The sequence below is a fragment of the Nyctereutes procyonoides genome, unplaced genomic scaffold (assembly GCF_905146905.1).
Source record: "Nyctereutes procyonoides isolate TBG_1078 unplaced genomic scaffold, NYPRO_anot_genome, whole genome shotgun sequence".
Lineage (NCBI taxonomy): Eukaryota > Metazoa > Chordata > Mammalia > Carnivora > Canidae > Nyctereutes > Nyctereutes procyonoides.
This window is the reverse complement of record NW_026575146.1, coordinates 9343786-9371483: the sequence shown is the minus strand read 5'-3', so window position 1 is coordinate 9371483 and position 27698 is coordinate 9343786. Positions and strand designations below refer to the sequence as shown.

Genomic DNA, 27698 nt, shown 5'->3' with positions numbered 1-27698 from the left:
CCTCCCCGCGCTCGGAGGCCCCCCCCCCCGGGCCCGCCCCTGGCCTCAGCATCTTTCCGGACGCGCGGAGCCTGGCAGAAGGAGGGAGCTTGGACCTCAGGGCTCGGCCCCGCCTCGGCAGCCTCCGATTGGGCGTGGATGAGGACGTCCCCTCCCACCGCCTTGCGATTGGAGCGCGCGTGCAAGCAACGCACCCCATTGGGCCGTACGGATTTGGGCACCAAATTCAAAGATTTTAAAATACCAGCTGGCGCCTTTTAGGAGATCAGCCCTGTGAGGCGGCCGGCCGGGTTCTCTGCAGTGTAGTTGTTTCCGCACCTGAGGCCGACCCCACTTCCACTGGCATGAGCCAGCGCCCCTGCCGCTGCTCCCCACGGCTCCCCTCCGGTTCCTGCCGCTGCAGCTACAGCGCCCTGACAGCCGCCGGGCGCCCTCGCCCCTCCGACAGTGAGTGAGGAGTGGGTGCGGGGGGCACGCGTTACCGGAACGGGGTGCGACCGAACCGACCCCCCTCCGGGGTCCGGGCGTGCGACCCACGCGGGGCCGGGCCGGGCCGGGCCGGGCGGGACCCGGCGGCGGGCGGGCGGGCGGGCGGGCGGCGGCGGCGGCGGCGGTTCCGGGGGCCGGGGGAGGGAAGGCCAGGAGCGCTGAGGCGGGTGGCGGGCCCGGGTCCCATCTCCCACGCCGAGCCTGCGCGCCAGCCCCGGCGGAGGTGTAGGTCCCGGCCTTTCGGGGCGCCCGCTTGCCCTTGCAGGATCTACCTATCCTTGTCCCCACCCCGCTTGAAGAGGCGCCAAAGGCCCCCTCCCCTCCCCCACCCCGGGGCCTGGGCTCAGGGCTCTGACAGGGCTCGCGCGCCGCTGGGCCCCGGGGCCCGGCCAGGTGCCTGCGCCCCACTCCCTGCGCGCCCTGTCCCCGTTCGCCCCGCACCCTCAGGTCCGCAGGCCATTTGCCCGGGTTTTCGCTGCCTCACTCTTGCTGGCGGGCGCGGGAGATCCTGCTGGCTTATCTCCCGCCTCCTCCACACGGCCCGCGCCCTGAGGGGCCACCTCCCCGACCCCTCAGGGTTTCCATGGTCTTACCCCTACCCACTCCCGCCAAATGGAGGGGACCCCCTTGTCGGGCCAAGCTGTACTAGGATGTTCAAACAAAAACATTCTTTTATTCCTCCATTTCTCCCTTGGCCCAGTACTCCTTGGGAAGGCCTGGGGTCAAGGGTGGTGGTGGTGGTAAAGCACTTTTTAATACAAAACCGTGAATTTGCCCTTCTGTAGCTGATTTTCTGAGAACTGAAGAATTGGTTTTTTTTTTTTTTTTCCTGTGCTCCTGAAACTATATCGTCCTTTATTCCCAAACTCGGATAGAGTGGAAGGCACTCAAACGGTTATTTTCATCCTCTTTGTTGCTATCTCAAAAGAGATCCAAATGCGTTTATTTTGCCTCAGAAATACCTTTTTTTTTTTTCCTTCAAACTAGCAATTTGAGTGTGTGATATTCGGGAATCAATGAAAGATGCCCCTTTGATTAGAAAAGGAGTCTAGAAGAGTTGAGAAAAAAGTTTTTTAACAGGTTAAGTCTATTTCCAGAAGCTCCTCATGAAGCTCTGAAGCTTGATGGCTTTAAGAACAGTGTTTTGATTAATTACATTCGTCTAGTAATACCATCTTGCTCCTCAGAATATTTGCTATCTCCATGAATTTTATTCTCTGTTTACAATTTGAAAAAATAAGATTAAAAGCTTATTGCATCTGAGCAGTTTTGAAGACAAGCTTTCCTAAAATTTTCTCTTAGAGATTATGGTTGATTGGCAGTTTATAGCTGCAAGCCTGGGGGAGGGGGGGGTCTCAAACTCTTAAGGAATAGCCACGCCTAACGTTGGGCACATGGTGATTATCTTGGAGGTATTGCAGATTGTAGAACTTAATCATTAAACGTTGGGATAGTTGTAAAAATTTTTTAGGCATTGTAGCTTATTTAGCTTTGGTATTTTAATATGGAATGTCGGCCCTGACTTGGAAAGTTAGATGGAAGGTCAGTTGTTCAGTTGACCGTAATGCCACCTTTTCGTGATTGGATGGTGGGTTGGTAAATGAGGTTCAAAAAATGCACTATGTTGAATCTTCACCAACAACATATGGTAGATACTAGTATCTACATTTTAGAAAAAGTGAAAGGAACTAATTGAATATTTTATGTCACAAAGCTGTGAAAAAGCTAATAAATATTTTTACTTGGAGTTGGGTCTGATTCCTAGAAAAAGCATGATTTTATATATATATATATATATAATATAATATAAGTATATACCGTGTAGAATATATTTTACTACTTCTGAAATGTTCGTGATTTGCAATGAAAGGATTTGGTTTAAAAATGTGATAAAAATACTGTATGTGTGATGGGACTGCCATGCATTTAGTTCAGTTTTATGTTTTTAACCCCATTTTATAGATGAGAAAATGGAGGCTTTAAAAGTTTACTGCCTTAGTTTTCCCTGATTCAGCAAGTAACACTTTATACCTTATATACTCAAGACTTAAACCCCAGGATATTTTTTTTTACTCCACCTTTCTTCATTCACATCCAAAGCATCAGCAAGTTCTGTTGACTCTCCTAAATAGATCTTAGACCCACCCAGTTATCTTCATTTCCACTGCAGTCATCCCAGTATCAGTTTACCCAATTCTCTGGACGCCTGTGATAATACACTACTAACTAGCCTTTCTCTTTCCACTTGTACCTTCCTACAGTCCATTCTCTCTACAGCTGCCAATGATCTTTTGAAAATGTAAACCTGATAACTCCGAACCCTTCAAGGCTCTTTATTACACAATGAATAAATCCAATCTACCCTAAGAGTCTACAGACCATTCTGCCTCTCCAACTTTGAAGTATATAACGTAATTTTACATTTTAAAGCTAAATCCACCATCATCCAGATTTTGGAACCAATAAAAGGAACCAGAGTTCCTTGAAGAAATAAGTGATTCCAGGGCTGGAATAGGAAAAATACAAGATGAGCCTGGAGCATCTTGTCATGCCAGAAAATAAGAAATGCTCCAAAAATAAAACAATGGATATATTATAAGTGGACATGAACTTAGTGAAAGCTGAAACGATTTCAGCAACAACATAAGTAATGCAGTATTGGGTTATAACCCAAAGTCCATGAGCCTGTACTTTTATCTCACAAGTGAGGCAGTGGAATGAGCCCCGAATTTATAGTCAGGAAGAGTAATCTGACTCTTAACTGCCAAAATGTGGGCGAGCTACTTCACTCAGTGTCGTCATTTGTAAAAATAAGGTAATCTGTCTCCCTACATCGGAAGGTAATGGGGACCAAGTGTCTGAAAACAAATTGGAATTGTAAACTTCTAAGCAATTATAAGGTGTTTGAACCATCATTAAGTCTAAATTTTAAAGAGCTGTTCATATTCAGAGTGGTATTGAATGAAAAAGGGTTCTACAGCATAGCTTCCGAGTAACTGGGTTCTAAAAATGAGCAGAGAAAGAATGCCTTTGAAAAGAATTAATAGTTTCTAAAGTACAGTTTCGAGCCTCTTCCCTTTAGGCAGCCAAATAAAGTAAAGATGTGTCTTTGTAGGTGGCTTCAACTTCTTTATTCTCAAAATGTGACCATATGTGAATTGTACATAATTCTTGAGAGGCAAAAAATCAAAACAGTCATTTGGATTTTTTTAATCTGGGTGGAAGGGAACCACTCAGAAAAATGTGTTCTAGAGTTATGGTTAATGTTGGTGTTAGAAAATATGTGTTTATTTGCTTTTTATGACCTTGAACTTAGTTTGAAACTAGTTTTTAGGACTAGTCCAAGGTTTAGTGTAGTCCTAGAGTATCTATGTCTTTCAGTGTGTTCAAGAGACTTGCCTACCTATAGGTAACTCTCTTTTAGTACTTAAAGGTTTTGCTCTAAATAAAAACTATAAAATTAACATAGAGTACCAATATTTAGTACAGACTAAACAGACTGGTACATACACTGACAGGATAAATTAACTACCTATGATTGGCTTGCAGAGGGAATAGTAGGTCTGGAATACATTTGAGGTATATACTATTCATATACTCTGCCTTCAATAATACGAAGTGATTTTCTTGAGCCCATTTACTATATTCCTTCCCAGAATTGTGCTTTTGCTCAAGTTAACCTTCAAATGAATGTTTTTTCCAACCTCGACTGCCTGACAAAATCCTAGTAATTCTTTAAAACAGTGGTTCTCAACTGAGGAATGGCGATTTTGGCACCGCTGCCTCCCCCAGCCCAACATTTGTCAATGACTGGTGACTAGAAACACTTTTTTTATTGTGCTATAGGGAGTGGGGCTGCTAATGTCATCAAATGGATAGAGCCTGCTGAACATCCTAAAATGCACAGGCTAGCCCCCAACAACAATTATCCAATCTAAAATGTTAGTAAGGCAGAGATTGAGAAACATGGCTATAAAGATATTTTTAAATGCTGCCTGTTCAGTAATAGCTGATTTCTTAGGCTGTGGGGGTGGTAATATAACCCTAAATAGGTGTTTGGGTTTTTTGAAGCTTAATTTTGAATTCTCTGAAATGTAAATTCTAATGAATGATATCCAGAAATAATTGCATGGTTTGTTAGTAGTATCATTATTTGTTTTTCCCTTTTATGCTACTTATCATAGATAGCAAGTATATTATCTTCAGTTATTTAAAACAACTGAACAGTAATGCACACCTGCTGCCCAACCACCCTCTTCTTCTATCTTGTCTTAATGCTGATTATAGTGTTGTTCTATTTTTACCACATCTTCTCATTGGTAGCTGAACTATTCTTCTGGCTTTTTGGTTAATTAGTCATGAGAAATCTTCGTTCAGTAATTGAAGATTGCAGAGTTTCTATTTCTAGCACATATTAGGCAAGATAAGGAAGATGTTCCTGTGCTTGAGTTCACTATCCAGCAGGGTAGACAAACACCTTAAATATTTATGACACTCGCACATACCTATGATCCAAATTAAACTTAAGAGATGAGACTTGTGGGAATTCAGGTAGATTTTAACTTGTAGGTGTTTAAATGTATTGACTTTCAGTTTTTCTAAGCTTAATTTTTTTTTTGAGATCTTATTTATTCATGAGAGAGGCAGACTTGGGCAGAAGGAGAAGCAGGCTCCCTTGCACAGCTGGATGTGGGACTTGATCTTGGGATCACGTCCTGAGCCAAAGATCGCCACTTCAACCACTGAGCCACCCAGGCATCCCTACTTATAGATTTCTTGATTAATTATTGTAAGGCTTATAATAATTTGTAATGTCTAAGTCTTATGCAAATATTTATTACTTTAAGGATTTCTGACTTCAGACCCTACCTGATGTATTATATTTCCTTATTTGTTCCATAAGTACATATATTTATTAAATAGTCCCTTTTTCCAATATTTTTTACTCAATCAGCTAAACTCTAGAAGTCAAATGTTACAATTATACTCTAAAAGCAATCTTTTTAAATACTCTTTTAAGAGTAAGATGTATGTGCTTATTACTAAAAGATTTAAATACTATTCATTCATTGTCACATCTTAGTAAATAAACTTGGATAATTTCCCAGCTACGTAGGCAATACATAGTGCTAAGAGATTGCAAAGTAATTCTACCTCTGTATATCCCAATCTAAGAAGTAGAGATGTGTGAAGATTTTGTCATTAAGTAAATTTTTTTTGTTGTTTTACAGGTTGTAAAGAAGAAAATTCCACTCTTTCTGTCAAAATGAAATGTGATTTTAACTATGACCATATTCATTCTGGACTTAAATTGTTAAAGCCTGATGATAGTGGAAGACTAAGTTCCTATACTCCTGCATATTTGGAAGGTTCTTATAAAGACTGCATTAAAGACTATGTAAGGTTATCAGAAATTGGGTCACCAATTGTGAGCCCCAGGATTGTAGAACTTGAAACTGAAAATGAAAACAAGCCCTTTTATAACAAGGAGAATCAACATGTACAACAAATCCTTAATAGTTCAAATGAGATAGAAGAACTAGAGACCAGTGGACCTTATGAAGACAGTGGCTATTCTTCATTTTCCAAGCAAAGTGGCTTCAGTGAACATGAAGAGAGTAGCCTTCTGTTGGAAAATTTCAGTGACAGTCCACAGTCTTGCTTACAGATGCAAAGCCCAGACCAATATCCCAGTAAGAACTTGCTGCCAGCTTTTCATCTTGCAAAAATGGTTTGTTCAACATTAAAAAAGAATGCCAAACGGAATCCTAAAATAGACTGGGAGAAACTAAAGGAATTTATATCTAGTGAAAAATTCAAACTACCAAATTTAATTGGCAGGAAAATGGGCTTAGAATGTGTAGATATTCTCAGTGAACTCTTTCGAAGAGGACTCCGACATCTCTTAGCAAATATTTTAACACAGCTCAATGATATGGACTTAATCAAGTAAGTATGATTACCTTGAGTATTAGTAAATGCACTGAACATTTTTGCTACATGGCTCAGCACAACCAGCTCATACAAAGACATAATAGAATAGTCTTGCATTGTTTAATTGAGGTAATGACTGTCTGATGGCTGGTATTTGACCACTTCTATGCCACTGAGGTGAAAGAAACTTTTTAAAGTAAGCATTTAATCCAGTTACTTCACATTTCATATTTATACTGTTAGGGAGCTATTTTTGTTAAATTAGGATTTTTGTTCCTTTTGGTTTGAAAAGTTCTAGTATGTAAGCTATATCATACATGCTTAATTATTAAACAGTAGCCTCATTCTGGCATATAGAATCAGTAGGCTTTATGACTTCTACCATACTTTATGAAATAGTTGGTGATGTTTTAGGCCATTTTTAATATAGGGCTCTCTTTGGTTTGACAGTGATGAAAATATGGAAACTCACAAATGGATCTGATTATAACTCTTAGACACCTCATACTACCCTTCCTCATTCCACCAAAGATCAGTTAGGATGAGGTGACAGATTTAAGATAATTGTACAGACTGTTGGGTTAGATACCACTCAATCAGATTCATTTTGAGCTTTTTGAAAAATTTTTTAGAGAAAGCAAGTGTTACTCTTCACACTGGTCTTTATGAAATAGAGCTAAAGCAAAACAAGTTAGTGTAGATTTTTATTGTTGGCTTCGTGGGGGATTATTGATACCTTTTTTCGTTAACAAAATGGATTCTTGAAGTTGGTGTCTACTGATAGCATTGTGTCCTACAAGACTTTGAAATTTGCATACAAATTTTTTTTGATATTGAATAGTTCACATGTGTCATATATACAATGGGGGCAACTACTTACTTGATATTTGCAGATATTTGGAAAAAATGAAGTACAAAGCAATGGTTCTTAAGCCTGGATGCACTTAGAATGACTTCATAGGGAACTTATAAAAACAACCCTGGCCCTCCTTTTAAGCCAGTTAAACTCAAATGACTAGGCATGGGATATCCTTAAATCATAAGCATCCCAGGCAATTCTAATATGTAACCAGGTTTGAGAAGCACTGCTAATAGAAATGTTTCTTGCACTGTTAATGTTTCTGAAGCATATTCATTCCTCTTAGCTCTTTGTGATGCTTTAATTGTTTCCTTTATAATCTTTTACTTTTCCAGTGTGTCTAGAGTGAGCACAACTTGGAAGAAGATTCTAGAAGATGATAAGAGGGCATTGCAGTTGTACAATAAAGCAATACAAAGAGTTACTGTAAGTCTTTGCAGTTGATATTTTCATTTTAAAATATAACACCTAGTGCTCTTTACTTTTACAGATAGGGAAAAATAGGACAAAAAACTGGAAATCTGGAAATCCTTTAAATTCACAAAGCACTTCTGCGTTTCATGACAACTCTTTAAACAAAATTCAAAGATAAAGGGAAAAGAATACCACCTAAGTAATTTATTTCTTGGCTTCTTCCTGGAAATGGAATGTCCAGAAGTACAAAAGAGAAAATTGGTCAGTTCTTTAATAATGATAATTGAGCATATAGTTAATCTTCATTGACATTTATGTTTTTTCAGTTAAATTATCAAAATATTGATTCTTAATGCAGAAGGGAATTCATTTCCCTTCCAAAATACTTGGTAATTTTGAAGATGTTTCTGAGAGTATCAATACATGTTTGAAGTTTCAGGCCTAGCAGTTGTCAGACATGGGTCTAAATTTTGGTCCTGCTACTTATTTTCTGTATAACTTTAGTCAAATATTGGTTAAATTCTCCAAGTTCAGTTTCTTTGTTTTGATAAGGTGGTATTAATGGAAAGTTTTCTAATCTAGAAGGTGGTTTTGAATCCATCCATGACACTGCTATGACACTTAAACATGACTATTGCCATTTACTGGTGGTGAAAAGAATGACTTTGTTTTGGCATTAGTACATGTACTAAACACTATATGTAGACTATTTAAAGTGCTTTCTCATAATTTCTGGTTTGCAATTTCTGTCAGTATTATCTATGTGAATTGTGTGTAGCTGTATTTAAAGCATTTGTGGGTAAATTGGATGTACAGAGAAATCTTTTACATTATCATTTGCCTCTTTTTTACATGTACAAACAATAAAAATGCCTGATTGTGGAGAATAAAGGTGAGTTTTTTTTTAAAGTCCTATTAAAGTTTTTTTTGTTGTTTTTTTTTTTTTTTAATTAGGAAAAGAGCATTAAGTTTTCACCACATGCTTCAACAAGAGAATATGTTATGTTCAGAACTGCATTAGCTTCTGTTCAAAAATCAGCAGCCCAGACTTACCCCAAAAAAGGTGCTCAAACCAAGTTATCCAATCCAGGTGGTCAGAAAGATTCTACTTACAGTCGACATAATGAATTCTCTGAGGTAACTTTTTGTTTGTTAATAAATTACGAGATACTGAGCGTTAAAGTGATTTATTTAGACTCTAGGAAATTATTAATGTAGATTTTATCTTCTGTCCCCTTCATTCTACTCTCAAAAATGTTGGCCACCAAGAAACCATTTGTAATTCAAGTAATCAAACTAGGAAAGTATATAAAGTACATCTTTCTGTGTAGAAAATAGATACCGTTTGACATTATGACAGTTCAGTGATGTTAAGGTCTAATTTGGAAATACCAAGAAAACCTTGATTTTAAAATTTCTTATACCAAACTGTTCAATATACATTTTACAATTGCTGCCTTTGGTATCTGAGGAACAGAACTAAACAACACAAAGGCCAGCTTTCAGAAATTGAAGCCTTCCTATTGTATCTTCAAATCATTGGGTAATATGTATTAGAAGTTCTACTTAACACATGGATAATTTCTCAAGCATAATTTTAAAAAACTGATCTTATCTAAGAATACATATTTGAAATAAAATGTTGACTGCTGACTGCCTTCATGTTGGTCAGTAAGTATAATTGACGGATAGTGAGGTTTAATTTTCTTAAGTGTTCAGGTCACCTGGGTGGCTCAGTTGTTGAGCATCTATCTGCCTTTGGCTCGGGGCGTAATCCTGGGGTCTTGGGATTGAGTCCTGCATCAGGCTCCTCACGGGGAGCCTGCTTTTCCCTGGGCCTTTGTCTCTGCCTCTGTGTCTCGTGAATAAATAAAAACTTTTTCAAAAGTCTTAACTGTTCATGTAGTGACTAATATATGACTTCAAAAAACATTGAGCATCTGCTGTTAGGAAATTCGTGGATAAGAAAAATATGGCACCTTTCATAGCTTTCCAATCTAAAATGGACAATGGCTACATAAAAATAAATTCCATATAATGTAGTGGGTACTTCTTAAAAAGAGAGAACTAGAGGTGAAAGAGCAGCCAACTCTGGAGTGACACTAGGAAGACTTCACAGTAAAGATGGCATTTAAATAAGGCATTGATGTGTAAATAGCATTCATGAAATAGAACATATTTAAAAGTAGCATTAGGAAATGGCCACTAGACCAGTTGATAAGTGATATGTCATTCATTGAACACTGAGCTACTTAAGAGCAGGAGTTGTCTTATGTGTGGCATGAGTCCTTTGTTCATGTATTGGTGAAGGTTCAGAGGTACCCTTCTTATTTTTTCTAACTAAATTACATTTAGTCCTCACTAAAATTTGTTTATGGATTTTCTTCTTTCTAGGTTGCCAAGACTTTGAAAGAGAATGAAAGCCTTAAAGCCTGTATTCGCTGTAACTCACCAGCAAAATATGATTGCTATTTACAGCGGGCGATCTGTAAACGAGAAGGCTGTGGGTTTGATTATTGTACAAGGTGCCTGTGTAATTATCATGCCACCAAAGAATGTTCAAATGGCAAACCCCTAAAAACCAATTATAAAACAGGTCCTCTGCCTGGTACTAAGAAAAGCAAGAAGAATTTACGACGATTGTGATGTCTTGTTAATAAATCAATTGTACCTGATCATGAAGGTTAGTTAGAAAATGTTAAGTTTTAATTTAAAAATGTATTGTGATTTCCAGTTTTGTGTTGAAATCAATGTAGTACACGGAATTTTTGCCCTGGTGAGTAAAGAGAATATATAGCCTCTTAAAGTATTTTACAATTTAATGTGAAAAAGTTAAAAATTCTCAGCATGAATCAGAAAATATTTTAAGAAAAAAGGAAAACTAGTTCGTTATCTGATATTTGTGATACAGGGATAAATTAAATTGATTTAATTTTTATGGTAAAGGAAGGCCATGTAATTTTACCTAGATAATCTTAAATATATCTTGTTTAACACCTAATTAGCCTTTGAGACATTTTATTCTCCTTACCAAATTAGTAGCTATCAAAATAACTTCTGGAGCCTATTTAAATGTTTTGTCATCTCTCTTTAACCTCTTTTTCAGTGTGTCTCTATTTCCCAAAATGTACCCCTTGTAAAATCTTGTTTTTTTTTCTTTTTGTAATGTCTGTATATTTTAATATTTTTGTACATATGTAAATATTCTTGTATTTTTATGTCAAAGTAAGAAAATAAAGATCCCTTGAATATATATACATGTAAATGTAAATTTTGTACCTGTTATGAATAAAATTATTACAAGCTTAATCAGTAATGTGAACTTTTTACTTTGATAAAATTCTTAATCTTAGAAACTGCTAAATTAGGAAACTGTAGGAGACTGCATTTGTATATGTGAAGACAGAGTTGGTTCCACTTGTGTCTGCTCATCTGGGAAGCTAGTGGCAGTCCCACTTCCATTCTGATCCCAGTATCCTCCCCACTTCCAATATTTTAGTAGTGGAATTGGGTCTTGAAATAAGTATCTCAGGATGATTCAATGCAAGACCAAGTAATACTTTGAAAAATACTAATATGTTAATTATTACTAGACCAATTAAAACTATGAGTTAAATAGCCACATAAAGATACTAGGAAGGTTAAAAATATATAAAATAGAATGCTATCTTTGCATTCAGAACATTTGTGCTAATAAGAGTCCAAGATAAGTGTACATACATTTTTATTCCTTAATTCTAAACTTGAGTATGTTTTAGTTTTAGTTAGGAATATGGAGAAATTTTAAAAGTTTGAACTCAGGCAAAAATCCTAAAAGATTTAAGAGTGGGCCTCATCCTCAATATAACTTCAAAGACTCAAGGCTTTTGCCCTTCATCTCAGCAGAAGCCTAAGATAGAGGAATTGTCTTAAATGGATTTATGGGTGTGTCTTGTCCAATTAAAATGCCCATAAATTAACAGGGACATAAGCAACTTGAGGTAAAATTGACAAAACAGTCAACATTCAAAGTATAATTTGGCATTTTGATGTATATACATGGGTTAAGCCATCACTACAATTAAGGTGATGAATATTGTAAGTATCCCCAAATTTCCTGTCCATTTGTAATCCCTATCAGTCCCCAGATGATCATTGATCTGTCACTTGATTAGCTTGCCTTTTCTAGAATTTATAGGAATTTATATAAATGGATTAGTGATGTTAGAGTACATAAAGCATGTACTCTGACTAATCTCACCAGACATTTTGAGATTTGTCCATTTTGTGTGTACGAGTATCTCCTTTTTTAGCAGTATCTTGGATATACCTTTGTTCATACATTGACCTAACATTTGCCTCACACCCCCACCCTGTTTTTTGCTATAACAAATGAAGATGCTATAAATCGTATACAAGTCTTTATAAGTAAGATAAGTGGTATGCTTTCATTTCTCTTGAGTAAAAAGTAGTAGAATGCTTGGGTTATATAGGTAAGTGTGTGTTTAAGAAAGTACCAAAATGCTTTCCAAAGTAGCTATACATTTTACATTCACCAGCAGTGATAGTTGTATTTACTTCATGTTCTCAACAACACTTAATTGTAGTCAGTCTAAGTAACTTGAGTCATTCTAATAGTTGAGTAGTAGTATATCACTATTAATTTACATCTCCCTAATAACTAATTACGTTTAACATCTTTTCATGTTATTTGCTTTCCATAAATTATCTTTGGTGAAGTATATAGTCAAATGATTTGAGTTCTTTTGTTGTCGTTTTATTATGGTTATTTGAAAGTCTATATTCTGGGTAGCAGTGTTGTATCAGGGTGTGACTTTAACTGTCTTGGAGTTTTTATTTTTGATGGAGTCCAAATTATCCAATTATGTGTCTTTTATGTATCATGTTTTTGGTGTTATATCTAAAATGTACCTAACCTAAACGCCTATAGATCTTTTTCCTATACTTCTAGAAGTTTTACAGTTTTCAATTTCACATTTAGGTCTATGATGTAGTTAAATTTTGAATATAGTAGAAGAGGTATGGGCCAAAATAAGTATCCCCTTGTTCCAGCACCATTTGTTGACAGGACTACCCTATCTCTATTGAAATTCCTTTGCATTTTGGTAAAAATCATTTTTTAACAATTTCAGGACTCTATTCTGTTTAATTGATCTATTTGTCTTTGGAGCTTCAAATCCACACTAACTTGATAACTAGCTTTAAAATAAGTCTTGAAATCATGAGTGACATTATGCTTTTTCTTTTCTTTCAGAAAAATGTATTTTTTAAGATATCTATCCTAGGTCCTTTGTATGTCTACATATATTTTATAATTACCTTGCCAGTTTCTACAAAAACATGATAGAATTTTGATTGGGATTGTAATGAATCTCTTAATCTTATTAGAGAATTGACATCTTGAGTTTTTCAACCCTTGAATATAGCTCTATTATTAATGTCTTTAAAATTTTCTCTTAATGTTTTATCATTTTTTATTTTTTTAAAGATTTTATTTATTTATTCATGAGAGACACAGAGAGAGAGGCAGAGGGAGAAGCAGGCTCCATGCAAGGAACCTTAACGCCGGACTCAATCCCAGGACTCCAGGATCACGCCCTGGGCTGAAGGCTTGTGCTAAACCGCTGAGCCACCCCGGCTGCCCAACAATGTTTTATCTTTTAATTGTACATGTCTTACACATCTTCTGTCAGATATATCCCTATAAAGTCGTTTATATTTTAAGTGGCATTTTTAAATTTTTTTTTTAAATTTTTATTTATGATAGTCACAGAGAGAGAGAGAGGCAGAGACACAGGCAGAGGGAGAAGCAGACTCCATGCACCGGAAGCCCGATGTGGGATTCGATCCCGGGTCTCCAGGATCGCGCCCTGGGCCAAAGGCAGGCGCCAAACCGCTGCGCCACCCAGGGATCCCCTTAAGTGGCATTTTTAATTTCAATTGTTTACTGTTACTATATTGAAATGTAGTTGGTCAATCTTGTGTCCTACAACCTTCTAAACTCAGTTATAATTGAGAGTCCCATCAGATTTTCAATGTAGATGATTTTGTCTTCTGGATATACAGTTTTATTTCTTCCATTGCAGTCTATGTGTCTTTTCTTTCTTTTTCTTGCCATATGCTGGCTAAGACCTCCAGTAAAATGTTCAATAGAAATAAAAAAAGAAGGGGCGCTTGGGTGACTCAGTGGTTGAGTGTCTGCCTTCAGCTCAGGGCGTGATCCCGGGGTCCTGGTATCGAGTCCGCATTGGGGCTCCACAGGGAGCCTGCCTCTCCCTCTGCCTGTGTCTTTGCCTCTCATGAATGAATAAAGAAAATCTTAAAAAGTAAAAATAAAAAAAGAGACATCCTCATCTTGTTCAGATGTTAGGGGGAAAGCATTCAGAATGATGTTGGTTGTTGGGTTTTTTATAGATCCTCCTTATCAAATTGAGGACGTTTCTTTCTATTCCTAGCTTGTTGAAAGTTTTTATGAAGACTAGATGTTGGGTTTGTCAAATGTTTTTCCTCCATTGATTGATATATTCATATGGTTATTCTCTTTGAATTTTTAATATGAATTTTATTGATTTCAAATGTTAAAGCAACTCTGCATTCCTGTGATTAACTCCACTTGTTCATGATGTGTTATCCTTTTTGGGTATTTTGCTACATAATAAGAATTTTTGCATTATGTTCATGAGGGATATTGACTTGTAGTTTTTTTTTTTTTTTTACAATATCTTTCGGACATATTCTCTGCTTTTCAATTTTCTGAACATTTGTGTAGAATTGATAATTTTTCTTTTATTCTTTGTTAGAATTCTCCAAGGAAGCTGAGTCTGGAAGTAGTTTTGTTTTTGTTTTTGTTTTTTTTTTTGTAGACAGGCTTAAATACTTTTTTCAGTAAGTTATTCAATATATCCATTTCTTCCTGGATGAGCTTTAGTAATGTATGCCTTTCCTATTAATATCAGTTACTGAATTTATTGGAATAAATTGGTCACAATATTACCATATTATCCTTTTACTATTTGTAAAATTGGTAGTGATATATACATTTATCTCATTGCTGACATTAGTTGATTGTGTCTTGTTCCTTCTACTGATAAGTCTGGTAAGAGGTTTATCACTTAGATTGATCTTTCCAAATAATTAGTTATTTCATAAGTTTTATGTCTCTTTTCCATATTTTTTTGTTGTTCATTTGTTTTTGTTTACTTTCTTCTGTTTGCTCTTCTTTTGCTAGATTCTTAAGGTGCCAGCTGAGGTCATTGATACGATCTTTTCTTTTATAGGTGTTTAGTGCTATAAATTTCCCTCCAAGTTTTGTCTGAGCAGCGTATCACAAATTCTGGTATTTTAATTTTGTTAATTTACAAATGCTTTATAATTTTCTTTCTGGTATGTATTTTGATCCACAGATTATTTAAAGTATGCTATTTGGTTTCTCAGGATTTCAGAATTTTCCAGATATCTTTCTTTTATTGATTTCTGATTCATTGTTGTCCAACAAGGAATGTCATGTGACTTGAATCTTTATTGGCAAATATTTTATGGCCTAGAATATGATCTTTCTAGATAAATGTATCATGTCTACTTGAAAGGATGATAAATTTTGCTGTTCTTATAAATGTTAATCGATTAGGTCAACTTGGCTAATAGCGTTTTCATATTTTATATATTCTTTCTGATTTCTATCTACTTGTACTATTATTTAGAGATGAGTATTGAAATCTCCAACCTTAATTATGGATTTGTCTATTTTTGAAAATTATCAATTTTTGCTTTATGTATTTTGCAGCTTTGTTATCAGCTACATAAACATATAAGATTGTTATGCCTTTTTGGTAAAATGCTCCCTTTGTCATTTTAAAATGACTTTAAATTCTTGGTAGTATCTTTGCTATGGAATCTACATTGTCTAATATTAAAATAGGCACTCCAGCTTTTTGTTGTTGTTTTAATTAATTTTGGCATAGTATATCCCTTCCATCCACTTTTAACATATTTTTTATCTTTGTATTTAAATGTGCTTCTTCTGGGTATCATATAGTTGAGTTTTTTTTTTTTTAACTCAATAATCTCTGCCTTTTATTTTTTATTTTTTTTATTTTTATTTATGATAGTCACAGAGAGAGAGAGAGAAAGAGGCAGAGACACAGGCAGAGGGAGAAGCAGGCTCCATGCACCGGGAGCCCGACGTGGGATTCGATCCTGGGTCTCCAGGATCGTGCCCCGGGCCAAAGGCAGGCGCCAAACCGCTGCGCCACCCAGGGATCCCAATCTCTGCCTTTTAATTGGGATAATTAGGCCATTTTCATTTAATATGATTATTGATATGGTTAAGTTAGATTTTACCATCTAGATATTTATTTTCTATTTGTCTCATCTATTTCCATTTTTCTCTGTTTCTGCTTTTTTTGGATTCAGTATTTTATGATTTCATTTTATCCCGATTTGTTATTTAATTAGCTATAACTATTTTGTTTGATAGTCCACTATAACACTATACCACAGTTTGTTTATTCACTACTTGATAGACATTGGGTTGTTTCTGCTTTTTGGCTATTATGAATAATGTTTTTATGAACATTTATATACAAGTTTTTGTCTGAACAGTTTTTTTTTATTACCTTGGGTTTACCTAGGAATGGAATTGCTGAGTCACATGGTAATTCTATGTCTAATTTTTTTAAAGAGCTATTTTTCACCGCAGCTGCTTTACTGTAAATTCCCACCAGCAATACATGATTGCAGTATATAATTCCTTTAAAATCTGGATGATTTCTATTTATTTTTCTTGTCTAAATGCCATGGGTAGAACCTCCAGTACATAATCTGGGTGATTTATATTTATTTTTCTTGTCTAATTGCCTGGCTAGAACCTCTAGTACAGTGTTAAATAAAAATAGCAAGAGTGGACCTCTTTGATTTTTTCCTAAACTTAAGATATTCCTTTGCCTGTGCCACCATTCTGTATTGGATATTTGGGAGACAGATAAATTGTCCCTTTAGTTCACAGATCCTTAGATTGAAAAAAACTGTACTTGAGGAATTGTATTTCAGGAATATACCTTAAGGAGCCTCATCTACAACCAAGACCAGATTTAGGTAATGAGATTCTGGATTTTCAGCTGAAGCCATAATAGACTTTTGAGAGTTTGAGGAGAGGAAAAGTTAACCCACGTGAGAAGGATATGAATTGTTGGGGACCAGAAGGCAGACAATGGTAGCCATGAAAATGCCCCCACAGTGATTTTAACTTCTTGATATTTGCACCTTTGCTTTGCTGTACTGTATCAGGTTTGGTCTACGTGACTAATAGAAAACAGCAGAAGAGATGGCTTGTCACTTCTAAGACTAGCTTATAGAAGACATTGTGATTTTTACCTTCTTTTGGGGAAGGTCAATTGTGAGCAGCTTCTGCAAAGCCCCACATTATGGGACACCTAAGTCTTTGAAAAGTCCCAAGTGAAGAATTGAGGCTTCCTGCCAATTGTTAAGGCTGAGTCTTCTTGAAAGCAAATCCTGTAGTTCCAATCAAGCCTTCAGACAACTATAGTCCCTGCCAATGTGCTGAATGCAACCTGAATCATGCAACTAAACTGCTCCCAGATTCTTGACCCCTCCCCACCAAAACTGTGAGGCAATAAATGTTTAGTGTTTTAAGCTTGTAACTTTGGGGGTGATTTGTTATGCAGTCACAGATAACTAATGCAAACTGGCCAAATCCTTCTAGGAGTATTGGAAAAAAGAAATAAAAAGAAGTCTTTGATTACATTCAGAGGGTACCTTAATCAGCTGACCTTGGTCAAATGTGGTCTGATCTAGATCTGATCAGTGGGAGCCACAATTTAGTGGCCAGTGCTGCTTCCCTGAGGCCTTTATTCTAATGAAGAAAGTTCAGGTTTCCCAGTGCTGTAGCAGTTGTTCTTTTGTCCCTTAAGGACACTTTCTATTTCAATGTTTCTGTTAAAATCTCAATGTTTGTATGCATCCTGTCTTTTGCAAATATTCTCAGTGTCAGCCATAGATTTCCCTGAAGCAAATACTAGCATATTAGCACTAAATCCTAGCTTGCCTTTAGCCAAGGTTCATGTTGAAGTGATTTCACATCCAAAGCTTAGCATTTCCAAGTCTTCTAGCTGGGAAGTTTGTCATGTCCAGTTCATACATCTTGAGGACCTGCCAAAAAGACTACATATGAAATAAAACAATGATAGTTCCTTTAGTACCATTAAGTAGTTTCTTAAACTCATAATCTTATCCAGATCATTTGGCATTGTTCCCTTTTCCCCAAATTCTGCTCAGCAAGGTAAACAACACAACACCACAAGATGGTGCTCTTATAACACCATACTTTTGAGTTTGCTCATTCATGAGAAGTTTAATATAAAAATGGATGAAACAATATTGCTGTTCCTCTGTGCAGTTTGTGTTGTCATATTATAAAATAAAGTCTATAACAGAGTGTTAAACTAGGATAGGTAGATATAAACTATTCACATTTTGATCTCGAGTATCAAGAACAGGTCTCGCTTATCTTCAACATTCTTATCCATTACTGATATTCGAAGTCTAGGTCTGTACGTTCAGTGCAGTAGCAGCATGTGGCTACTGAAACTTGAAATGTGGCTCATCCAAATCCAAATTGAGATTTACTCTAAATGCAAAATATGCACCAGATATACTTGATACGAGGAAAAGCAAAATCTCTAACAATTTTTATTTTGACTACTTGTTGAAATAATGATATATTGGATATACTGGGTTAAATAAAATTCTATGAAAATTAATTTCTAGTGTGACATCTAGAAAATTTTAAATTATATATGTGGCTCTCATTACATTTCTATTGGACTATGTTGGTCTAAGATCATATAACAAATTAGGTATCAGATGAGTTTTTTTCTGGCTTCATAACCTAAACAGGTCACAGTGTAAAATCCTAATACCCAGATCTACTATACATTCTAAAAATAAGTCAAGTTCTAGGTATGAAGATGAGAGGGCATTGCTAGAAAATGAAAGAACAGAGGTCTAAATCGACTTGGATAATTTTTTTCAGAAATCCTACTACTTAAGGTTTTGCAGTAAGTTGCTCCTCATCTGACGTTTGCCCCATCCTTACTCCTAAATTGACAGGTAACTGCTATTATTAGATCTTGGTATCCCATCACTGAGAAAATGCTAAATACATATTTGTGGAATGTATGAAGGCAGGACCTGTATGGATTCAAGAATGCTGACTTCTCTAGGAGTCAGTGGAGTGCCATTGAACTTGGGCTTTGCTTCCACATCAACAGAACGTGCTGTGACCCTTTCCCAAAAGCGTGTTTGCTCACTTTCCTCAAGAAGAAGCTTTTCCTTTCTTTCTGAGCTTTGAGAGAACTTAGAATTGAAGGTTTGTAAAATACTATTTTGTTAATGCCCTCTTTGCTTTTGTTATTAAGGTTAGTTTTTGGTCCAATACTCTTACATATCAGACATAGATGGGAATGAAGAATACAAGAGTCTAGCTGCACCTTGTCATTTAGTTTCAAAAGGTTTATAGAATAGATGGTGAAAAGAAGTTACTGTCATTCAGGTAAAAGTGAAGAGGAAGGAACCATCCCTTTTCTTCTTTAAGAGCTGATGGGTAAACATTCATTGCATTTTGTCAATATAGATCTTGCATGTTGCTGATATGTAGGCGAGAACTCCACCCATAAACAGAAGAGGCCACATTGCCATATATTAGATAAACATAAACTTTTATTTGTCCAAAGCACCTGTAGGATAGCTGTGTCTCAAAATGGAAAGAACAGTAACAGACAGTTTTGGTTTGGAATCCTAAATTTCCACTTAGTATTAACATTGGGCAAGTTTTTAATGTCTACGAGCTTTAGTTTTCATGTTTTTGGGAAGGCAATAACACACCTGATCTAAACATAATGATTACATTAAAGAATATAGGTAAAGACTTGATGTAATATCTGGCACATAATAACTGTAGCTGTTGTAATTTTTTTTATTTTGGCCAAAATATTAATACAAATAGCTGGATGTTTATGATTTCTAAAAAAAAAAAAAAAAGGAAGTCCTTCCTAAATAATGCTATAATTTTGATAAGGTGAGAATAATCTCATGTTAAATGTTCCATAACCTGTATTTTTTACTCTTAAGAATTTAGAAGCTGTTTTTTTATCATCAGTAGGTAAGCAGAGAAAGTCCTTTTATTACTAGAAAATAATTTTGTTAAAACATAGATTAAATAAAAGTTTGTATGACTTCGAATCTCATGGAAGTTTACCATTATTCATTTATCTGTTTATTAAAAACATTTTGAGTACCTTCTTTGTGCAAGGCAGTATGGTGGGTGATGTCAAATGCAGTCTTTTTCAACCAGGGTTCCAGGAGAGAATTGAGCTTTAATGACCTAAGGCATCTATTTTATACATTAAATTAACATTTCTCTTAGGAATTTAGAACGGCACTAGTTATGAACCTTCCTTGTGGAAATTGAGAAAATAATCACTCAAGTGATTCATAGTCTGTGACTCTGGTATGAAATCCAGCTGAGAAAGTCTAGAGGGTAAGGAGAAAGAAAAAAAAAAGCCTAAATTAACCATAATTGAAACAAAATAAATACAAAGTAAGCAAAATACAGTAAGAGAATGAAGGAAAACTACTTCTAACAAGAGGATCAGAACAAAGGAAATATTGAAAAACTCTTGGGAGATGATAAGAATCACCTTTTTTCTTGTTCCTGTCCCTTCCTCCTTTTTTTTGTTTCCAAATATGCAAAATATTTTACTATGCCCTGTGATTAATTCAGAAAAGAACTAGTCAAGGAGCTTGTGTGGTTTCTGAAGCAGTGGTAAGCTCTATAGGAGAGTTACACTAGAAAACCACTTGTGAATTCCAAGTGGGAATGCTGATGGCCTCAGAATTCCCTTTTCTACTGTGAAGAAAAGAAATTCTCATCACTTATTTTCTTCACACAATAGGAAAAATGGTATTTATTTCATGACACGAGTTAGGAAAAATCCACTGGAAATTGTTTTTTAAAGACTTCAGAATTACGTGGCAGAAGAAGAGAGTATGAAATGATATTACAGATTGTGACAATGCAAAGAAGTACGTGTATTGTTGACCTAACTTCAGGACACATTTATTTTTAAGGAATACTACTATTTTTTTAAATTAAATATACTTTTTAAAAACATTTTGAAAAAAAAAACATTTTGATTAAAAATATTTCAGTATTTTTAAGCACAAATTTTTTCTTCCCAGAGGAGGAGTTAAAAGTATGCTAAATGAGGGGTTAATGGATTATACAAAGATAAAAGGGTCGATAACAATAATGTCGGTGAGTCAGCCTATGGAAGGATCGATTTTCTATTTTTAGAGCATATTGGATCATATTCTTTCTCTCTAGATAAGTTAATATGCCCATGAAGTTTCAGATTCTCAGAATATGGATGCACTAGGGGCACCTAGGTGGCTCCATTGGTTGGGTGGCTCAGTTGGTTGGGGCCCAACTGTTGATTTCGGCTCAGGTCACGATAGAGTCCTGCATCAGGCTCTGCCCTGAGCATGGAGCGTGTTTAAGATTCTATCTACCCTTTTCCCTCTGCCCCTCCCTGTTGGACTTGTTCTCTGTCTCTTTCAAAAAGAAAAAAGGAAAGAAAGAAAGAAAAATAAAAGTAGTATGGGTACCCAGTTACTCATTTAATGCTGTCACCATCTTCCTGAGAAATCCCAAAAGGACCAGAGAGCATGGTTGTGGGCAATGGTTTCTCACCATTCCAGGGAACACTAGGAATTAATAGTCTTTCTGAGTACCTCCTGGCCTCCAGGGAACAAAGTGCTTATCACTGCTGGGACTGAGGAGAAGAGAGAAGAATAAGAGGGCAACACTTCCCACCCTCCTCTGCTGCCTGAGCACAGGCAAAGCATCAGTATCCGACTTCATATAAAATGCCAGGTGGTTGCCATATTGCACTAGTTGGCTTATGTTTAAGGTCTATTGGCTTTAACCACTTGAGTGTATAGTCTGGTAAACAAAGAAATAATGTCTTATTCTGCACCTGCATTTGCTGAAAGGATGAAGGGTACAGTGTACAGAGGCAGCCTATAAGTACCGTAGGAGAGCATGACCCAAGAATTCATGAATCCTGAAAATTCTAGCAGTACGAAGAAGGAAATGTCACATTTCCGGTTAGCAATTCATTCCTGCAAGATAGTGTGCAACAGCTTCACATTTATGCTTTGTGACATGTTGATAAATACTTGCTTAACTGAAATTATTTCTAGTAAAACTTCTAAATTTGCTATTTACCTCCTGAAATTTTGCCTTATAATTTTTTGGCACAGTTGTCACTCTGGAGACTTTGCTGTGTGTAGACTTGTGTGCCAAGGATCTGCGTCGTGTTCATTGTTCAGAGTCTCGCTCAGAATTCTTGTCTTGTTCCTGGAAGATTTTCCTGCCACTTTCATAAGCCTATAAACTTTCCAAGGGCTGAGAATGTCCATGAACTTGTAGTTTTCTCATTCTGCTTCACTATCCATCCTTTTCTTTCCTTTCTTTGGTTTTCCACCAGAGGGCATAATAACCCTATCTAATACACAGTTTGGCATCAAACCCTTTTAATGCACGAACTGAAACTTTTAAAATTAGTTTAAAATGGTTCTAATTTCATTACCCTAAGGAATTGTGGTGAAGAGAAGTGGTCTCTGCAACCAAATTCTCTGAGTTCAGATCCCAGCTCTGCTATTTACAAGCTCCACAGCCTTGGAAATGCCTTCATTTCCTTTCTAAACATCAGGGTTCTCTTCTTTGTAAATAGATTTAACAGCCTGCCTCCTAGGCTTTGGTGAGGATTACAGGAGTATAGACACCTATGTAGAGCACTTATAACCCTGCTTGGCTTATGGTTAAGTACTATGTAAATGAGAGCTCTCTGAAAGTGTATGAAAATGGCAGTTCTACTTATCTAGCAGTTACTTGGAGAGCATCAAAGAGTTGACAACTACTAAATAAAGCAAATTATTGCCATTTTTGAGTGTTGTGTGTGTCCCCTACTTAATGCATTATTTCTACCCAATGGACATATGAAGAAGTCTATGCTCATCTGTTCATTGATCCATCCCAAGAGCCAGAAGAGTGCCTGCACATTGGAGGTGTTCAATAGATATGTTTTAAATGAATGTAAGCTATTTTTATTAACCCATGTTCACAGGTAAGAAACAAGATCAAGGGAGTTGGTACACATCTCCCAGGATCACACAAGTAAGTGGAATATGTTGTATATAAACCCAAATTCTATCCAAAGTCAAATATCTTTCCATGGAGTTTTCTTACTTTAAGAAAAGTTGAGGGAGAATTCAAAGGTTGAGGAAAGTGAACTTTGATTGACTCTCCTAACTAAATGGCTGGGCCACGTTTTTACACTGTTAGAATGGAGAATGGAAGACATTCCTTTTAGTAACACTTCATGAGGATTGTTTCCTCCAGAATTTAAATGGTGCTTGGCAAAAAGTCAACTTAATGATAAGTTGCTTGCTTATTCTCAAGCAAGTCTAGCAAATATTCCTAACACATTTTTCCTGAGTCATTTTGCAACTGAGTTTCCATAACTGAAATGGCACACGGAAAACATAAAGGAAAAAGAACTTCAAAAGCCAACTTACCCTTAAATTTACTTAAATTTTTGTTCTTTTTATTGAAATATAATTGCCATATAACATTATATTAATTCCAGGTGTGCAACACGATTTAATATTCGTATATATTGCAAAATGATCACCAGAGTAAGTCTAGTTAACATCTGTCACCACACGGTTACAATTTTTTTTCCTTGTGATGAGAACTTTTAAGATTTACCTCTTAGCAACTTCTTAATATACAACATAGTATTATTAACTATAGTTACCATGCTGTGCATTATATCCTCATGACTTATTTATTTTATAACTGGAAGTTTGTATCTTTTGACCAACTTCACCTATTTTGCTTACCCCCTACCCTCCACCTCCAGCAATGGCCAATCTATTTTCTGTATCTATGGGCTTGTTTCTTGTTTTTGTTTTTCATGTGTTTTTTTTTTTTTGTTTGTTTGTTTCTTTTGTTTAGATTCCACATAGATCATATAAATTTGTCCTTCTCTCTCTGGCTTATTCACTTAGCATAATGTCTTCAAGTTTCATCCATGTTGTGGCAAATGGCAAGATTTCTTTCTTTTTGTGTTTGAATGATATTCTGTTTTATATATGTATTCTATTATATATATAATTTCTTTGTGTTTCTGTTTATTTTTTATATTTCTTTATAAAGAAATATATTCATTGATGAACACTTTAGTTGCTCCCATGCCTTGGCTATCGTAAGCAATGCTGCAATAAATTTGCAAATGCTGAATTTACACTTAAATTTACTTGTTGGATGGGCAGGCTGGGTGGCTTAGTGGTTTAGCGCCACCTTCAGCCCAGGGTGTGGTCCTGGAGACCTGGGATGGAGTCCCACGTCGGGCACCCTGCATGGAGCCTGCTTCTCCCTCTGCCTGTGTCTCTGCCTCTCTCTCTCTCTCTCTCTCTGTGTGTGTGTGTGTGTGTGTGTGTGTGTGTGTGTGACTCTCATGAATAAATAAATAAAATCTTTAAAAAAAATTTACTTGATGGAGGACACAGTGACTAGTCCACAGTTCAGGCTCAGTCTGTATTTGTTGAGTGCCTATGTGAAAGAGGAAACAGAAACAACTATGTCTAAGTATTCTAGTCCCTTGGTATGCCATGTGTGGTCTGCTGGCCAGCAGCACCCAGAAACTGGTTAGAAATCTGAAGTCTTCACTCAGACCTACTGAATCAGAATCACTATTTTAATAAGATCCCCAGATAATTTATATGCACATTAAGTTTTGAGTTTCTAGCCAATGTAGTTAATTGTGGAAAACAAATGATTGATTCCCGTTTACTAATCAATTAATCACATTTTATTAAATATGCTTCAAAAAAGCAAGGAACTGGAAGACAATTTATACGAGGCACTGTAAAACTCCAAAATATTTTTTGAAGTGCAGAGCGAGAACCCTATGTGAATGTGTCAGAAAATGGAAACTACAGACATTTATTTTTCCTTTTTTTGGGAATTGTGCCCATCACACCAATTTAGGATAGGTTTCTCCAATTTTACAAAATGATTTCTTATGTGTATTACTTGTATGAAAGGTTTGATTTCCCTTTATTTATGGGTTTATATAGCCTGAAGCCACTTTATTGTCAATATTACACTTCATTACATGGATAAATCATCAAAATGTGTTTCTTAAATCCAAGGTAGAGATGGATAGCCAAGCTTAAATTCATGGAACTGTCATTCTTTTTTTTTTTTGGAACTGTCATTCTTTGTAACAGATATGTCATGGCAGATTATAAAACTTTTCTGCCTATGAACAGGCAAAGAAATCTGCAGTGATATGTATAGATTTCAGTTATATATAAATATAAAATCATCTCTGCCTAATATACTATATAATATACACATATGCACATATTATATACATTATGCATGTATTACAGATACTATTTTGGTGATATTTAACATATATAATGTATTTTATAATGAACATCACTAAATGGACAATTTATAACATTTGTAATGTCATACCTTTTCAAATGTTTGCAGGCACAATAAAAATTTGTTATAGTAAAAGTAGGTATTTGTCTTTGTAAATACTTAAAACAATTATAACATAGTAACAGCTCTGAAATACTAGAGTTTTTTCTTTTTTGGTATTTAACTATGTGAATAGTCCAGTACTATTAAGAATTGTTAATAAACTGGGAATAGGAATAGTAATAAAGCATGATTAACAAATTCTTTCATTAGAAGCACCTGGCTCTTGGTTTTGGCTGAGGTCATAATCTCAGGGCCCTGGGATCAAGCCCTAAATTGGGCTCCACACTCAGTACAGAGTGTGCTTGTGATTTTCTCTCTCCCTCTCTTTCTGTCACTCCCCCTGCTCTCTCTCTCTCTAAAATGGAAATAGATAAATCTTAAAAAAAAATTATTTTGTTAAATTACCTACACATGTATTTCTCATTTGCTGAACTGAAGTCTTTCTTTTTAAGAAATTGACTTGATTACTGTCTTTGGGTAAGTCACTCATGCCTCTGTAACCTGAAATGAATTCATCTGTAATATAGAAGGGTTTGATTAGATTATATCTGAAATTACCATGAGTTCCAAACCAAAATAGTAGTGTGTTTCTTTCCCTTTAAATCTCTGTGAATTTGCACAGAATCGTAGATTTTACAACTCTAGTGTTCTGTCCTTACTCCAAAATCTAATTGAATAAAGCACCAGCATTTGTTAGCTCATCATTTGTTTGAGGACTCTTTCCCTTATATCAAAAGAAAAGAGAAGGAAACAGAGCAACAGCTGCTACAGTGTATTCACCTGGAAAATGCTGTTTTAATCTTCTATTTTATATTTACTTCCATAAAGCAAAGGCTTTATTCTGCAGAAAAGAATTCTTGTACTCATTTATGGAGACAGCTGTGCCCACTTGCTCAGCCAGATGTTGAGTCCATAGAAACTAAAAGAGATCATTGGTAGTGTTTTAGTGATTATTGAAGCTGTTTTGGAGATGTAGTCAAATTGAAGAATTTCCTCAATAGCAGTGGAAAATATTTATGAAGCAAAGTTTCTTTTACATAAATGTTTAACATATTCCTGTTTTATTTTAGTTGAAAATGGTTTCAGTGTATTATGGAATTCATAGTCAAGGGCCTAATCTTACTGTAAGAAAAGGGAACATGGAATATAAGAAAAGGCATACTTTGATGTTATTTTTGCTAGTGAAATATATTCCATGGAACTTGATCTCTGAGGACTGATAAGCAAAGCCTTTTGAAGGGTTTTGTAGTGACAATGTTTTTGTGATATTCAAATCAATACCAGAGTAGAATGAAAATTTTCAATAAGGGTAAGATCTCTTTAAGAGCTTCTTTTTTAAATTTTTTTTTTAATTTATTTATGATAGTCACAGAGAGAGAGAGAGAGGCAGATGGAGAAGCAGGCTCCATGCACCGGGAGCCCGACGTGGGATTCGATCCCGGGTCTCCAGGATTGCGCCCTGGGCCAAAGGCAGGCGCCAAACCACTGTGCCACCCAGGGATCCCTCTTTAAGAGCTTCTTAATTGGACTCCCTGCTTCCACTTCCATCAAATTTCTACCAAGTATAAAAGTGATATTTATAAAAAGCAAATCAGATTATGGGCTATATTCTCCCAAAGAACAAAAAATCTTAGAAAAAAAGTGATCCCATCCTCAATGAGATTTCAATTCTTGGATAGCCTTAGGAGGGACTCTGTAGTTGGGGCCAGTTTCATGGCTGTTGACCTGTATGGTCATGGAGGGCTCAGCACTCACTAAGTCCAGAATGTCTTAATGCTCTCTTCTCACTTTCTTAAAATCCTTAATAATTTTACCTTTGAACTTACTTTTTGTAAATGAAATCTAATGGGACAACTTTGCCTTCTTATTTCTTTAAACAGGTTAAAAAATATCTTTAATGACTTTTTTAGTTGTTTTCAGTGGGCAAGAATATTTGAATTACTAGTTTACCATTTCCTGCTGGACAGATATCTGAGCTCAGATTTGGTTTCAGTAATGTTTATATATTTGTTCTAATTTATTTTTTGAATCAATTTTATTAATATGTATTTCATATGATTTAAAATTCATTGTCATAAAAGGAGTCATGATTTGCCCTTCTAATTTTTTATGCTTTATCTACAGTTCTTTTTTATTTCTCAGTCTTGATATAATTTATTTCAGAATTCCTTTTGTTTTTATGAATCCTGTTGGAAAAAAAATTAATCACCAATTTCAAATAATCAGCTTTTAACTTTTGGGGTGATTTTTCTTTGATTTCTATCTTAATTTTTGCTCTTCCTTGCAGTTTCCTTCCTTTTATGTTTTTGCATCTCTCTCCATGTCTCTCATGATTAACTTTAAAAAATCTCAAAGGATAAA

General features: G+C 36.0%; 1 protein-coding gene across 1 annotated transcript; it reads left to right on the top strand.

Moving 5' to 3' along the window:
- Positions 1–227: 227 nt before the first annotated feature.
- FBXO5 (F-box protein 5) lies at positions 228–10938 on the top strand. Its single transcript, XM_055310573.1, has 5 exons — positions 228–447; positions 5721–6438; positions 7618–7708; positions 8651–8833; positions 10091–10938. The coding sequence occupies exons 1-5, from the start codon at positions 345–347 to the stop codon at positions 10340–10342; spliced, it is 1347 nt and encodes a 448-aa protein (XP_055166548.1). The 5' UTR covers positions 228–344; the 3' UTR covers positions 10343–10938.
- Positions 10939–27698: the final 16760 nt, after the last annotated feature.

What these genes read in the sequence shown, in the direction of transcription:
- FBXO5 (XM_055310573.1), top strand. Translation starts at nt 345, where the DNA reads ATGAGCCAGCGCCCCTGCCGCTGCTCCCCACGGCTCCCCTCCGGTTCC. An exon ending in AATGATATGGACTTAATCAA is followed by an intron (nt 6,439 to 7,617) that starts GTAAGTATGATT and finishes TTACTTTTCCAG; the next exon opens with TGTGTCTAGAGTGAGCACAA. An exon ending in AAGCAATACAAAGAGTTACT is followed by an intron (nt 7,709 to 8,650) that starts GTAAGTCTTTGC and finishes TTTTTTAATTAG; the next exon opens with GAAAAGAGCATTAAGTTTTC.